A 14,145-nucleotide genomic window follows, 5' to 3' on the forward strand; every position below is an offset into this window, starting at 1 on the left:
GCATCTGTAACATCTCGGGAGCTCTGTGCTGTTTGGCACAGCTCAGGGAATTATCATTTTACATTCTGGTCTGTGCCAAGGCCCAAATAGGGCAGAGCTTGGGCTAAAAGTTCAGATTCAGTGACAGGCATGGCAGGAAGCCAAGAGCAAGAGTAGCATTGAGGGCCGAGGGTCAGGATGGAGAGTTGCTCGTCAGCCCCACCTCGGTGGGGCTGCCCGCAAGGTGGTGAGCAATTTCTACGTGATTGGCTTAGGTTTATTTTGGCCTCTCAGGCCTGAAAGAAATACTTAAATTGTCCTGTGTGTATATAGAAGCTGGCTCTGCTGGGAAGCGAGCTGGGGCTTGAGCAGCGGAAGCCGGGCTGGTGGGAAGGAGGCAGGGATGGAGAAGGTTTCCTCTCTGGAGGATGGAACCAGCAGTCTGCTAGGGGTTGGAGCGAATGACTCAGTAGCTGGACCCAGGGAGGGGCACATCCAGAGGCAGGCGGCAATTGGCATGATCTCGGTCGCAGGAGGACCAGCTTTGGCCAGCATGCGTCAAGAGGAACACAAAAAGAGCTTGGGGGGGCAGTTCAGAATTAGGCAAAAGAGTAGGCAATTCTTGGAGGTCTGTCTCCTACAACAGCAAGTAGGGGAGCTGAGGGCAGCGGGTTCAGGAGTCAAGAAGGATGCGAACCCCTTACCTGAGATGCACACGCTAAGATTGGGTAGAAAGGAGGGGATGGGGATCTTGGGCACAGGCCCAGTTGGTTGGAGGGTCTGAGGAAAGAGCGCAGTAACTCAGGGGTTGTGCAGGAAACCAGCACCTATGGGTCATCCACCCGGGCCCAGGTTGGGGGAACATGCCTGACCTTATGAATTTTAAGATAGTGCAAGTGATATGTAACTGCCTTCTCCTAAGGCCATGCTGACAGGCCATCTAAACAGGAGCCACACAGTTTCCCCAAAAGCAGAAGGCTTAAATGTCTTTATCCACATCAGGAAAATGATTTTGGGCGAGACCTACTTTTAAACTCTAAGATTTTAGACTTTTCATCACTCCGTAGCAATTTCTTAAATGAGAGTGAGTGACCTAGAGGCATCCAGGATAACCTCTGTGACTACAGCTCCCTTAACAGAATAAAGTCTGTGGATCTTAGGTTTTAGGTCATTTTGACCATACTAAGGACTCTCTTGGAAGAACATTACTGGCTTCTCTGTTCTTGAGCATTCCCCAGTGTAACACAGGCATAACAACAACATCCACCTCCTAAGGTTCTGTGAAAATTAAATGAGTCAATGAATGGAAAGTTTTAAAGACCAGTGTTTGGCACATAGTGATTGATGCCTGTGCAATAATTGGTGATGATGACGATGGGGGCTCTGGAACTCATGGGTTCCCACTTCTGGAAATGTCAATTTCTCACGGACACGTGTGCAATAGACAGAATAAGCTCTAGGCATAGCATTGGAGGCCAGGTTCACGTCCTGATTTGCCCCCAAGTCAGCGACGTGACTGTGAATAACTCACCGCACCTCTGTGGCCCTACGTTTTCTCATCTCTTGTCCATTGTGAAGGGGATTCCATCACTGGCTCGCACTGGACAGTTGCATCAAAAGTTCCTTGAGGGATTTGCAAAATATTTCAAAACATAGAAATATACCCCAACCTAGGACATCAGTTATTTCTCCCTTTCCCTCCCTCTCTGTCTCTATACCAACCCCCACCCCCATCATCACTCTCACCAACACACATATACCGCACACACTCCAGGCTGCTGAGAACCACTGGATGATTTCCAGCTAATTTCCAGGATCTCACCCTGTTCCCCCCAGTTCTATGACATGATCAGGTGGAAATTAATCAGGGACCCAAAGAAGGCAAAGTTACCAAGCAATGAACACAGAGCCAAGCTTTGAGAAGTTTGTTGGAGAAAATGAGTCTAAAAGATGTCACAGGCAGACACAGACTCACGGAGAGGAGGGGGAGGCAGAAATGAACACAGTGTTAGGGCCCACAGGCAGATAACAAAGGGTCAGGTGACAGAGGCCACAGAGAAAGGCAGATGGACTGCCCACTTCTGAGTCATTAACTATGGAGGGCCTGGGGAGGAAGACCGGTGAGGCCACTCAGAGTGACCTGTAGAGATCCCCAAAAGCTAACGGGGACATATCTCTTTAACAGAGATTTTACCTTCTTAGGCTCCAGTGTTCTTACCTGTAAACAGCAACAAGCAAACAAAACCCCATAGTGGATGAGGCGGTGCCTGTGGACTCTTTCTGGCTCTGATACTTATGTTGAAGCGTTGGAAGAAATAACAGTGAACACATACACAGCACTCACCACAGGCCAGGCACTTTTTAGAGGCTTTGTAAATGTTAGCTCGCTTAATCCCCACAACCCTATGAGGAGGCATGAGTATTGTTACCCTTTTTTAATATACATCACAGAAGAGGAAACTGAGGCCAGGGAGCTGGAGCCAGCATGAGAAGCCGGGCAGCTCGACTTGCTGGCCTATGCTTGTGGCGCTTCTCCATGGACCCGCTGGCGGGGCTCTCGGTGTGTGGCAGAGGAGGGCAGATGTAGCTCAGGGCCACAAGGAACTGCTGTTCTTTCCTAAAGGAGTATAATGGAAGTGGTTTCGAGGAAGGTTGATCTGCATGGAGACCAGGTTTTAAAGGCTTTGAAATAGACAACCTTTCGCTTAGAGGTTCTGTTTGATCAGCACTGCCTTCTTTCCCTTTTCTGGAGGCCTCCGTGACCTCAAGAGAAGCTCTGGGGCATAGGGGCCTCCCTGGTCAGACACCGCGACCCGGGCTTTACTGTGTGAGGCAAAGCCTGTCAGGTTGCTTGTCTCTCCAAGGAAAGTGCCAAGGACATCCCCCAGGCGCGTACGAAGCCTCTACGACTGACAGATGAGTCCGCCCTTGACAAGTGAAGGGCTGGTTATCACACAGCAGAAACCTATAAATTTGGAGCCCTGAGGGGGTGGAGCCTACAAAGTCTAATTGTCACTAAAGCTGTGTGTGTGTGCGCATGGGCATATGCGTGTGTGTCGTTCTTTTAAACTCCTAGGACCCCCAAGTCCTATACTTTCTTCCTGTTCCGTGAGGGCAAGTTCTGGGTCTGTGCATCAGATTTAGTGCCATCACCTAGGACATTCCTTGTGCATAGGAATTGCTTAACAACTGGCTGTTTGAAGGACAGAAGTGGGTGAGGATGAGGACAGCTGCGGTATAGGTCTTGGAGTCCGAATGTGTGAGTGTCCCTTCTGCTTCTCTGTGGAGTGACCTCGGCGAGGCCCTTCCCCTCTTCCACCCTCTCCTCTCAGAGGTCTCAGATGAATGTAAGAACATTTAGGAAACAGTCATTATAATTAGCTCCTACCTTTGCACACATAATCATTAATCTTGCTCCCCTGATCTTACGCAGGGAGGATATCCATATGCCTCACCTATTTTAAGTTGTTTCCTGACCAGCGGTCGGGAAATGCAGCAAATGTAAATGTAGCTTGATGGTTCCGGGCCGGTTCTGGGGGAGAAACCGAAGGTTGTGTCACGGAGCCTAGAGCAGACATGGCCGTCGGGGTGTGACATCTGCCTGGGCTCACGCGGGGAACGACGGCCAGGACGGAAGCTCTCGGAAGGGCAACCAGGAGCCTATGACCAGGGCAAACGTGCCGTGGTTAGTCTCTGTGGAGGCTGGAGCTCATCCCGACGAGAGGGGAGACTGAAAGTCACTGAGGTGAACTAACAGCCCTCCACATCTACCTGCCCTTTAGGAATCTCCACCCCAGAACGCCCTGTCATTTCTCTTGTCTGTCCGCCCTTTCTAGACAAAGGGGAGGCCGAATTCACACCAACATGTGGTGGAGGACAAGAACAAATCACGCTTTCTGTGCGTGTCTACCAAAGACACCCTCAGATTTATTCAAGAAAACATCTCCTCAATAGAGTTGGCCAATTAACCACTCAAATGGCTTGAAAACCTATTTAATGTCACTGCCTAATCATTTTATGAAATGTCACTGCTCCAACGGGCAAGGATTTTGGCTTTATACCTCACTTTTTATATGCTTCACTCCCTTCCTGAAACAGAGTTTCCTCCCAAATAGGACTGAAATCTTAATGCCTTTCCCCATATATTTGCGCCCCTTGTGTTTGCATAGAATAATGGAATTTCGGCACCGGGCAGGATCCTAGGGATCATCTTACCTCTGAAATCAATTCACTGATGACCAGAGGACGCTCCCAGAGGGAAGTGACTTGCTCCCAAGGGAACCTGTAAGTGGCAAAGCCTACGTAGTTTTATCGATGTGAATCACGTTAAGTGATACCGGAGGATCTGAAGAGGGTAGACCTGGGGGCGGCCGGGTGGCTCAGTTGGTTGAGCGTCCAACTTCAGCTCAGGTCATAATCTCATGGTTTGTGGGTTTGAGCCCCACGTTGGGCTCCGTGCTGACAGTGCAGAGCCTGGAGCTGGCTTCAGATCCTGTGTCTCCCACTCTCTCCACCCCTCCCCCGCTTATTCTCTCTCTCTCTCTCAAAAATAAATCACCATTAAAAAATGTTTTAAAGCAGGTAGATATTGATCTACCGCTGAAACACCTGATTCCCTCTTGCAGCTCACATCCATTCCTGGCCTCAGCATTTTCATCTGTTAAAAGGGGAAAAAAATCTGGAAGATGAAGTTCAAGTGTAATTTTATCACCTGTGCTTCGTAAGCAGTAACTACCACACAAATATTAAGTGATTTATGCTGGCATTTATTAATGACAATTGTTGACAGAATGAATGATTTTGTTAATTATAATGACACTTTCTATTTCTCCTTCTCTTCTGGACTCTAACAGCAGCTTAGCTTGGCCGTGCCCTCAACTCCTCTGATAAGTGACCTTCCCTCTAGAATAGTTTTCAGAGAGGAAACTCTACTTCTTTAAAAATTTTTCTTTTAATTAGGCTTCACGCCCAGGGTGGAGTGCATTACGGGGCTTGAACTCACAACCCTGAGATCGAGACTAGAGCTGAGATCAAGAGTAGGACGCTTAACCAACCGAGCCACCCAGGAGTCCTGAGGAGACTCTATTCCTATGTCATTTGCCAAGATTTAGCATGTGAGCAGCGGACGCCCCAGATCCTAACTGCTCTGCATATCGACAGGTCCGGGCATAAATGGAGATTGAGATCACCAGGAGAACATGACACTGTCCCCCCCCAGGTCCTCAGCTGGTTGACAGAGTGGTGGAGATACGATTCTCTCCATTTCAAAGGCCGCTCTGCCTGCTTCTCACGTGACTTGGTCTGTACTTGATTTTCTCTATTGGCAAAACCGTAATCCCTTTTATTCACGGCTCGATGAACTTATTTCACTTGTGCCTTTGGTCCAAGGCTAATTTATTATTTGTGTAGGTGTAAAACTCTGTCGTAGGTGTAGTGTAAGTAAATGGAATTATTTGGCTCTCACAAGTACATTTGTATTTTGTTCCTCAAGGAGCTAGCTCAGCCATGACTTTAACAATACTCACGCGGAACATGGAGGTTTACTTACACAGTCAGCTTTAGCATAAAACGACCCTTGGAAGCATTGTGGGGAAGGTGCTAATTGTTTCAACCTGCTGAATATTAGCAATCCCACCAGAAGTCAGGAGAATTGAGATGGTTATAATTTGCTGGACGTTTGCTGTTACAAAATCCCTAGTGATATTATTTGTGGAGCGTAAACAGGAAATGGCCCCAGAGCCCTTCCCCTGAAAGAGCCTAATTCTCGCACAACTGTCAGTGCAGCCGTTACTTTGTCTTTTTTTTTTTTTAAAGGTGAGGGAACACAGTCTAGAGATGTTTTAAGAGAAAGTTTTGAAACCGGTTTAAAACTTCTCCCTCTTGAAAAGAGATCTTTTCGTCGGGATGTCTTCAGATGCCGAGGAAAAGCGACGAAGCGGAAGCCGTAGGATTCCAAGGCCAAATGTTTCCCGGGAGCAGTCAGCGCTGCATTCAGGCGATCCTGCTGCACTCAGCAGACTTGGCCCGGCAATCAAAACCATTTGATTCCAAAGCTGATACTCCTAGAAGCAGGCAGGTTCCAGCACATTGTGAGCTCTGAAAAAGCCTAATTACAAAGAATGGCAAGAAGCACACATTGACGGAACGTATCTCCTTTCTTTCAAAGAGCACACGGCCTTTCACACCTGTCCTCAGAAAACTCTTGATTGGCAGGCAAGGTGGCGGCCGCCACTGCCCCCCCCCCCCCCCCCCCCCCCGTGTTAGAGCACAGGGCCCAAGAAGTTCAGGAGCTGAGCCAATGCCACGTGTTGTCCCTGGCTCACCGTGATCCTTCTATAAAACGCACGGAATTGAGTCATCACATAAATTTGAGGACGAACTATGTGTGAGGGCTGGAATTATAAAAGCAAAGACCTGAACTCTGACCTTGAGGGGTGTGTAATCTAGACAGCGGGGGGGATGGAGGTGAGCAGCATCACTCTGCTCAGGAAACTGCCATGCTATCTTTCTCGCGTGCAGAGAACAACAGATGGTTCTTCCTCAGGGAGCACGGAAACCCCTCACCAGACCAGGCTTTTGCACAGGACGGTAGAGGAGTATTGCCATCTTTTATGTTGTCTGTATTATTTTTTCTATTGCTGTGGAATGAATTACCACCAACTTTGTGGCATCGAGCGGTACAAATTTACGGTCTCGCAGTTTCTGGGGGTCAGGAATCCGGGTATGGGTTAGCCGGGTCCTCTCGCTCCAGGTCTCACCTGACTGAAATCAAGGTGTCAGGGAAGCGGTGCTTCCCTGGGGCTCCGGGTTTTCTTCCAGGCTCATGTGGCTGTTGGCAGAATTTGTTTTCTTGGGCTATGACTGTCATTCTCATTTTTTTTTTTTTTTTTTTTACTAGCTGTTGACAGGGAATTGCTCTCAGTTCCTAGAGGCGACCCACAGTCCCTTGCTGCATGCCCCCCAATAGGCCATTCACAGTATGGCTGTTTGCCTTCTTCACATCACCAGGAGCTTGTCTCTCTGACACTTCACTTTCTTTTAAGGGTTCTCATTCTCCTGATTAGGTCAGGCCCACCAAGGATACTTTCCCCTTTGAACAACTCAAAATTAAGTGATTAGTAACTGATTAGTAGTATCTGACCATATTCATAGGTCCTGCCTGCACTCAAAGGGAGCAGATTATGCAAGGCGTGCACAGAAGGACATGGAGATTATGTGGGGGAGTGCACAGAAGGACACGGGGCCATTTTAGAATCCTGTCTTCCACAGTGTTCTCCCACCGGTCAGTGTGTTTCCACTTCATAGTGTTTGCTGCCTTGGCCTGCGGAGTCAAGTAGCCCCAGTCTCCAAAATGACCCTTCTCCCTTCCCCTCCCTTCCTCCGTCAACATGCCTTTAAAAACAGAACAGTATTTTATAAGAGGAATTAATCACCAATAGAGTTTCAGATAATGGAGCGAGCCCTTGCTTTTGTATAATCAATGCTTAGCATAGTGTCTTAGGAGTTCCCAATTTATGCTTCTCAAGAAATGAATGTGTGAATGATCAAATGACAAATATTTTGGGCATCCTCATCGGATTACATCCTGTAAAAACAGGTCCTACCCACCCCCCCCCATGTGCAAGGCTGACTCCTTTCAGTTTATATCACTTTTCCCCTGATTCAAGAGTAATGCATGCTTATTATAAAACACTCAGGGATTTTTCTTCCTTCTATGATTTTATTTTTTATATTTAACTTTTTAATCCATCTGGAACTAATTTCCCAATGCGATGTTTAAAATATTCCATCCCCTACCCAATTAGTCTGTAATGTTTTCATATGTATATGTGTATGCTTAGCTCTTGTTGATAATGAGCTCTATTTTTGAGCTGTCTGTTCTATATCATTGATCTGCCCATCCAGTTTGTGTGCCAGCATCACCTATTTTAATGATCAGAATTCTGTGCTATGTTCTGAGACCCAGTAAGGCCGGTGTCACTTCCGTATTCTTCTTTTGGCCTCTGTCTCGACCAGTGCACGAAATGAGGATCTGTCTTGTGGTGGCACCAGCTCTTTAGGTAGGCACAGCCTTCTTGGCAAGGTCTGGACATGGAGCCAGATCTAAGCTCATATTCTGTCTCTGCATCTTCCTAGCGCAACTCCACCGAGTCCTGGTGAGAGGCAAACCTGTAATAATAACGCCATTGTAACAAACTTACTGTGAGAATCAACTGGGGCAGCTTCTAAGAATCACCCAGCACAGGGGTGCCTGGGTGGCTCAGTTGTTAAGCGTCTGACTTTGGCTCAGTTGTTAAACGTCTGACTTGGCTAAGACTTTGGCTGATCTTGCGGTTTGTGGGTTCGAGCCCCATGTCGGGCTCTGTGCTGACAGCTCAGAGCCAGCCTGGAGCCTGCTTCAGATTCTGTCTCCCTCTCTCTGCCCCTCCCCTGCTTGCGCTTTGTCTGTCTGTCTGTCTGTCTGTCTCTCTCTCTCTCTCAAAAATAAACATTAAAAAAAATTTTTTTTAAAGAATCACCCAGGAGCACATAGTAGGTGGTCAGTACCTCCTAGCTGGGGTGGAGGAGTGAGTCTGAAGGTGCATATTCTCATGCATCTTTCCAAGAGGAGGCCACAACCCTCCTGAAAGCATCCTGTACAAATGCTGAGGCTCGGGTCTCTCACACTCGGGCCAGCCTTTAGGCTCTGTGTATCCAGGATTCATGCTTGGCCCCGCCTCCCGGAAGCCTCTTCAGGGCTCACACCGGTCCAAGGGAAGTCTGGTGGTTTTGTTGAACTGGAGCCATTGCAGACGACACTGGGGACTCTGGAAGGGGGCATGAATCAGATGCTGAAGGCTACTTTGTCTGCCCTTACAGGGCTCTGGAAGTACCAGAGAATTAACATCCTTGTTTCATCCCCAAGGAAGGAGCCTGTCTCCTTGGTTTTGACAGCCAGAGAAAGTCCTCAAGGCCACAGATTACAGGTCCTGGGGGGTAGGGTTAGAAGGCATCCTAGCACATTCTAGCACTGAAGTGCTCTTGGCGAGGGGAGACGGCATGTGCTGTTCAAGATCTGAGGGACAAATGCAATTGTAAGGACCTCCATAGGATCGAATCAGTCCTCTGTGTCTGCCCAAAGGTTTGTAAAGATGACTGTTTATTCTTAGACAAGGTGCAGGAGCTGGAGATCGAAGGCCATATAAAATATGAGGAGTCACAGGCAGTCAGGAGTTTTGAAGGCCAGAATCTTCTTGCCTGGCCCCTTCCCTTCTACTCAGAGAAGGCCGGGCATATGCTCATTCACTCCTTCAAGGAGGGTCTCTAAACACCAGCTGTCTGCTCTCGAGACCTGGGACAGAAGAATACACAGCCCTGCCATCAGGGAGCTCCCATGCCCTGTGGAGACAGAACTACAGGCCTCGTGTGTACTCAGATCTGCTCTCTGATGGTAGGCGATCCGATTTCCCGCTCTAACGCCATTCCTGCGCGGCCTTCAGTAAGAGGGATTGGATCCTGAAGGCTGGAAGGAGTCTTAGATATTATCTCATCAAGCCCCTTTATTTTCTGTAGGAGAAAACTACAGCCAGAGAAGGGGAGTGATTTGTTCAAGTTCACCCAGCTTCCCAGCAACGACGGGACCTCCCTACCTCTGTGCCGCACGCTTGGCTGCCCGAGAAGTGGGGTCTCCGTTCACCTGGCCTCAAGCTTTTCGAGGCAGTGGGGACGCTGTGGGCCTGCGACGGACCCCCAGCGAACATTCTGAGGGAGGGAGACAGAAGCAGAGGGCGTTGAGTCAACACAGGAAGGGAAGCAACTTCCTGGAACGGCTGGGCAGACCTCCAGGGTTCACAAATGTTTCTTCCTTCCCTCTTTATCTCCCTAACCCTCACCCTCACATGTGTGAAAATGAGGACGGCGGTCTTCCCCCTAGGATTGTTTTAAGGATCGAAGGGAACACGTGCCTCGAGCACTTTGCCCAGTGCCTGCGATGAAGAGGTGTCGTTAGCATAAGGGGGTTCCTGACGTGCGAGGCGCACAGGCCCGTGCGGGCTGAGACCAGGGTGTCCAACTGACATCGCCGTGTCGGACTTTTCTAGTTCCAGGAGCCCTGGAGGAGCGGCACAGAGCGGGGGAGCGTGGCGAGAGAATGAAGAAACCAACCGCCCGGGAGAAGCATGAGGCGGCAGTGCGGCACTCGGCTTAGAGGGCTCGGGCGGGCGGCGGCCCCATGGGCAACCCTGCTGGCGCTGGGCCTCCCGGGCTGGGTGCTGGCGGTCTCGGCCACGGCCGCCGCCGCCGCGCTCCCCGAGCAGCATGCCCCCTCCGCCGGCCAGCCGCCCCTGGACTGGCTCCTCACCGACCGCGGCCCCTTCCACCGCGCCCAGGAGTATGCCGACTTCATGGAGCGCTACCGCCAGGGTTTCACCACCAGGTACAGGATCTACAGGTGAGTGGGGCCCGGCGGGTCAGGACCCGAGCCAGGCAGCACCCCCGCGCCCCCGCCCCCTGCCCACCGTCCGGAGCTGCAGGTGCTGTGCCAGCTCCCCGTGCCCCCAGACTGAACTGGGGGAGAGGGCGGGGGAGCAGCCGGCAGGGAAAATAAGCCTCCCATGTTGGTTTTTAAAAAAAGAAAGAAGAAAACACATACAAGCTGGAAAACCTGCTGATGCCTCCTGGGGAACTGAGCAAAAGGGTTTCTATTTATAGGCTGTGCTGCTTATAAATTGAGGACAAACCAGGCAGCATGGAGTCAGCGTGTGGCCCGTGCTGCCGCAGGAGGTCAGAGTCAAACGCTGGGGCCGGGTTTTAACTAATGGGTTAGATACTTTCATGAGTTGTAATTACCTAGACATGCAAATGAAGGAAGGGCAGCTCCAGCTCCTGCCTTCGAGGTTGGGGGAGATCTTCCAGGTCAGGGGGCAAGTCTGCCCTCATCCTTGTCCCCACCACAGCCGCGGCTGGCCTTGTGCGTGGACAAGGGCTATGTCTTCTTGGCCCTTTAGGCCCATCCTGGGGAGCGTCGGAGCTGAAAGTCAGCCATGAGGCTGGCCGGGCTCATCTGATGAGGGATGAGCCTGGCTGCTGGACCAAGCATGTCAAAAATAGAAGGGTTCTCAAAATCCTCACCTTGGGTGACCCAGCCAGCCTCAGGGCTCCCACGAGTGCATCTCTGAATAAAAACTTCCCCTTCATCCCTCTGCCCACTCACCCTGTTGTCACCGCTCTTTTGTCCTCTTCACCTTGCCCGTGGCCTTCAGACAGCCCTGGGAGCTTTGCTGAAAGTTTTTTCTTTTATCAAAGACATCTATTTTTCCAATTACAAATTAGTTTCTAATGCAACAGAAAGAGAGAAAATAGGAAAAAGCACAAAAAGAAATAAAACCAGAACGTCCCTTGTTCCTTTAGCAACTAGAGGTTGCTATTGTTAACCGTTTGGCACATGCATTTCTAGTCATATGAACATACTGAAATTTTTGGCCCCCTTGCTAGATCTTGCACTTTTCATGGCTTATGCACACGAGTTCATTCAATCCTTACAACAGTCCTATATTGGAAGGACAGTTATTATCCGCTTTTTACAAATGAGCTCATTGAGGTCCAGAGAAGTTAAGGAACTTGAGGAAAGGCACACAGCTAGTAAGGGTGGAGCCAGGATTAGCTTCCTTGTAGCCAGACTCCAGAATCTGGGTTCTTACAATATATTTAGAGACATTTTTCTGTTTCTGGGAGTTTTTTAAAGTTTCTGCGATAACTATGCAGTCTGTGGAGGCTAGTATAAGGTCTCAGAAATAAGGTTTCAGGGTATTCATCCCTGGAAGGTTCCCAAATGGTAAGAGCAGCCATTTATAGAAGCTGTTCTCCTGGGTTCCCACACGTGGATGCAGAGGAAGGGACAAGATCAGGCATTTGAGGGGCTGGTACAGAGAGAGAAAGTCCGCTCTCAGGAGCAACCCACCCAGCTCTCCTTTCAGACCCTTTCTCTTTCTTCCATTGTGCTTGGATCCGGTCTGGTCTTGGACGGGATTGCAGTTCACACTCTGCTTCAGTGGCTCTGGTCCGCGCCATCCTCTAAAGACTACGGAAAAAATTTGCTGGGGCCACTGAGGCAGAATGCCGCCAACTCAGGCTGGGAGAGGCAGAGTTAACGCCGGCTCAGGTGAAGGTAAATGGGCAGAAGAGTTTGACTTGATGTTCAGCAAATGTACAAGAAACTGAGCATATGCATCCCCCCACAAATTTTCTATAAAGTAAATTCAGAATAATGATTCTCTTTATTAAAGAATTTTTTTTTCCCATCCTCAGAGACTGGGAGAGAGAGAGAGAGAGAGAGAGAGAAAATTCACCCTAGAATGTATTTAAGCAGCAAATCCCTCCAGTCCAGGAAAACAAGATTTAATTTACCTTAGACTTTTCAGTTCATCCCAATCTTTTAGAAGCCCCCTTTTTTTTTTTTTTTAAGTATATTGGAACTGAAATGTTAGGCTGGGAATCCCAACACCACCATCCACTTCAAAGGACTATAGAAACTGGAGTGAATAAACTATCACTTCTCCCTGAGTAGGTTTTTCTTCTCATTGAGTCCCAGCCCCAAGCCTGGCAGCCGCTGGATGCTTGGGCGGGAGCTCCGAGCTGGCCCATGGGGAGTGTCTGTAATCACTTCTGCACCATCAACCGTTCTATCAGCTGGCAATGGTTTTCTGATCACTTAATGTGACAAGCTCTTACACTGTGCCATTCTGTTTCTCTGGGGTCAGTTATTGCACATGAACCTGTACTTGGGGAAACAGTAACCAGTCATTCTGACAGGAATGCGGCATTCAGATGGGTGACCCTTTGGTGGGGCGAAGAGAGAATGGTCACACATGGCTGCTCCAGGAGCATTCTGGGAGTTTTGCCTTTAGTTATTAAGCAAAATGGTGGATCCATGGATACTGTTGTAGGGATCTACATTACTCCTGTGGGAATTCATTTTGAGCCCTTCCTCTTTTGTCTCCAGTGGCAATTCTCTCTGGCAAATTCAAGATGTTGCTTACTTTGACTAAAGTGGTCGCAGAAAACTGGTAAAATATACATTGAGGGTCGTCCCCAATGACCTGAAGGGCATTTTGTCTAGAAGGGCAGAGAGAGAAAATGCTTACAGAAAACATCAGTTCTGTGGTGAAATCCTGGGTTTCAAATGGCATTAGTGTTTTATTTGTTTCTTGAAGAAAGTTTTCAGGAGGTAGAAATCAGATGGTATCCACATGTGCCTTCCGTAGAAGAAAGGAGATGAACTGTGGTGTGGGAAGAAGAAGACCTCCCAATGTGGCTAGAATGTTTGGTGCAGAGGCCATGAAGCTCTCTCACACAATGAGAGAGAGGCCCTCCTTCTCTTGTGTGTAAACAGATCATAACTGGCAAAAAGCAAGTTTCTAATATTAAGCTCTGAATCCCATCTATTCTTACGTGGATATCAGAGTGTGCTCTCCCTTTGAGAAGATGCCTGGTTGTTCTAGAATAGCTTTGGCCTCTAACCGTGGGCCCCTGGAGATTGTTGCCCTGTCTGTTTCAAGTTTGTATTCATGTAGGCATAGATGCTTCAGAGTGAAAGTTCTGGAGCCAGATGACCCGGGTTCTAATCCTGGAGCTGCAGCTTACTAGCTGTCTATTGTTGGGGAAACTGTATAATTGCTTTGTTTCCCAATGTCCTTATTTATAAAACCAGGACAATAATAGTTGTCTACCTAAAAGATTGATGTGAAAATTAAGTTAGTTAATTGATGTTAAGCACCTAGAACAGTATTTAATGAATATTCCCTATTATTAGATTGTCCTCAACAAATATTAGCCAATGAAAGAATGGTAATGAGGTAAGAGCCATGGGTGCTTTGTGATAATGTCTGCTGAAGTCTGTCCACATTCAACAGACTATATGACGAGGAGGGGGGAAAAAGCATATTAACCTTTATCCTTCAATCTCTCTCTCTTTGGGAGAGGAAACCAACCAAAGGATGAATGAATCATCTCTGGGGCACACGCTCACTGGTCCCCACAGGTAAAAATCTTTCTCCTACAGCCAGGGCTTGTTAACTGAGCAGGCCTTCCTCAGGACATCCTACAGAAGCCAGTCACTGCCAACTTCTTGTCCCCAGGGACAAAACGAGCAATCTCGGCATGGCACGGTTATGAGAAGAAAGACAATAG

The 14,145-nt window shown here is 48.7% G+C and overlaps 1 protein-coding gene across 2 annotated transcripts in view; it reads left to right on the forward strand.

Moving 5' to 3' along the window:
• BRINP2 (BMP/retinoic acid inducible neural specific 2) overlaps positions 1 to 14,145 on the forward strand; it is a 127,476-nt gene that overhangs the window by 53,365 nt on the left and 59,966 nt on the right. For both annotated transcript variants that reach the window (XM_060643589.3, XM_060643588.3), the window contains exon 2: positions 10,059 to 10,408. In XM_060643589.3, the coding sequence (XP_060499572.2) occupies positions 10,137 to 10,408 (272 nt within the window). In that variant the 5' untranslated portion in view covers positions 10,059 to 10,136. The remainder of the gene's footprint in view (positions 1 to 10,058; positions 10,409 to 14,145) is intronic.

The sequence above is a fragment of the Panthera onca genome, chromosome F1 (assembly GCF_046562875.1).
Source record: "Panthera onca isolate mPanOnc1 chromosome F1, mPanOnc1 haplotype 2, whole genome shotgun sequence".
Lineage (NCBI taxonomy): Eukaryota > Metazoa > Chordata > Mammalia > Carnivora > Felidae > Panthera > Panthera onca.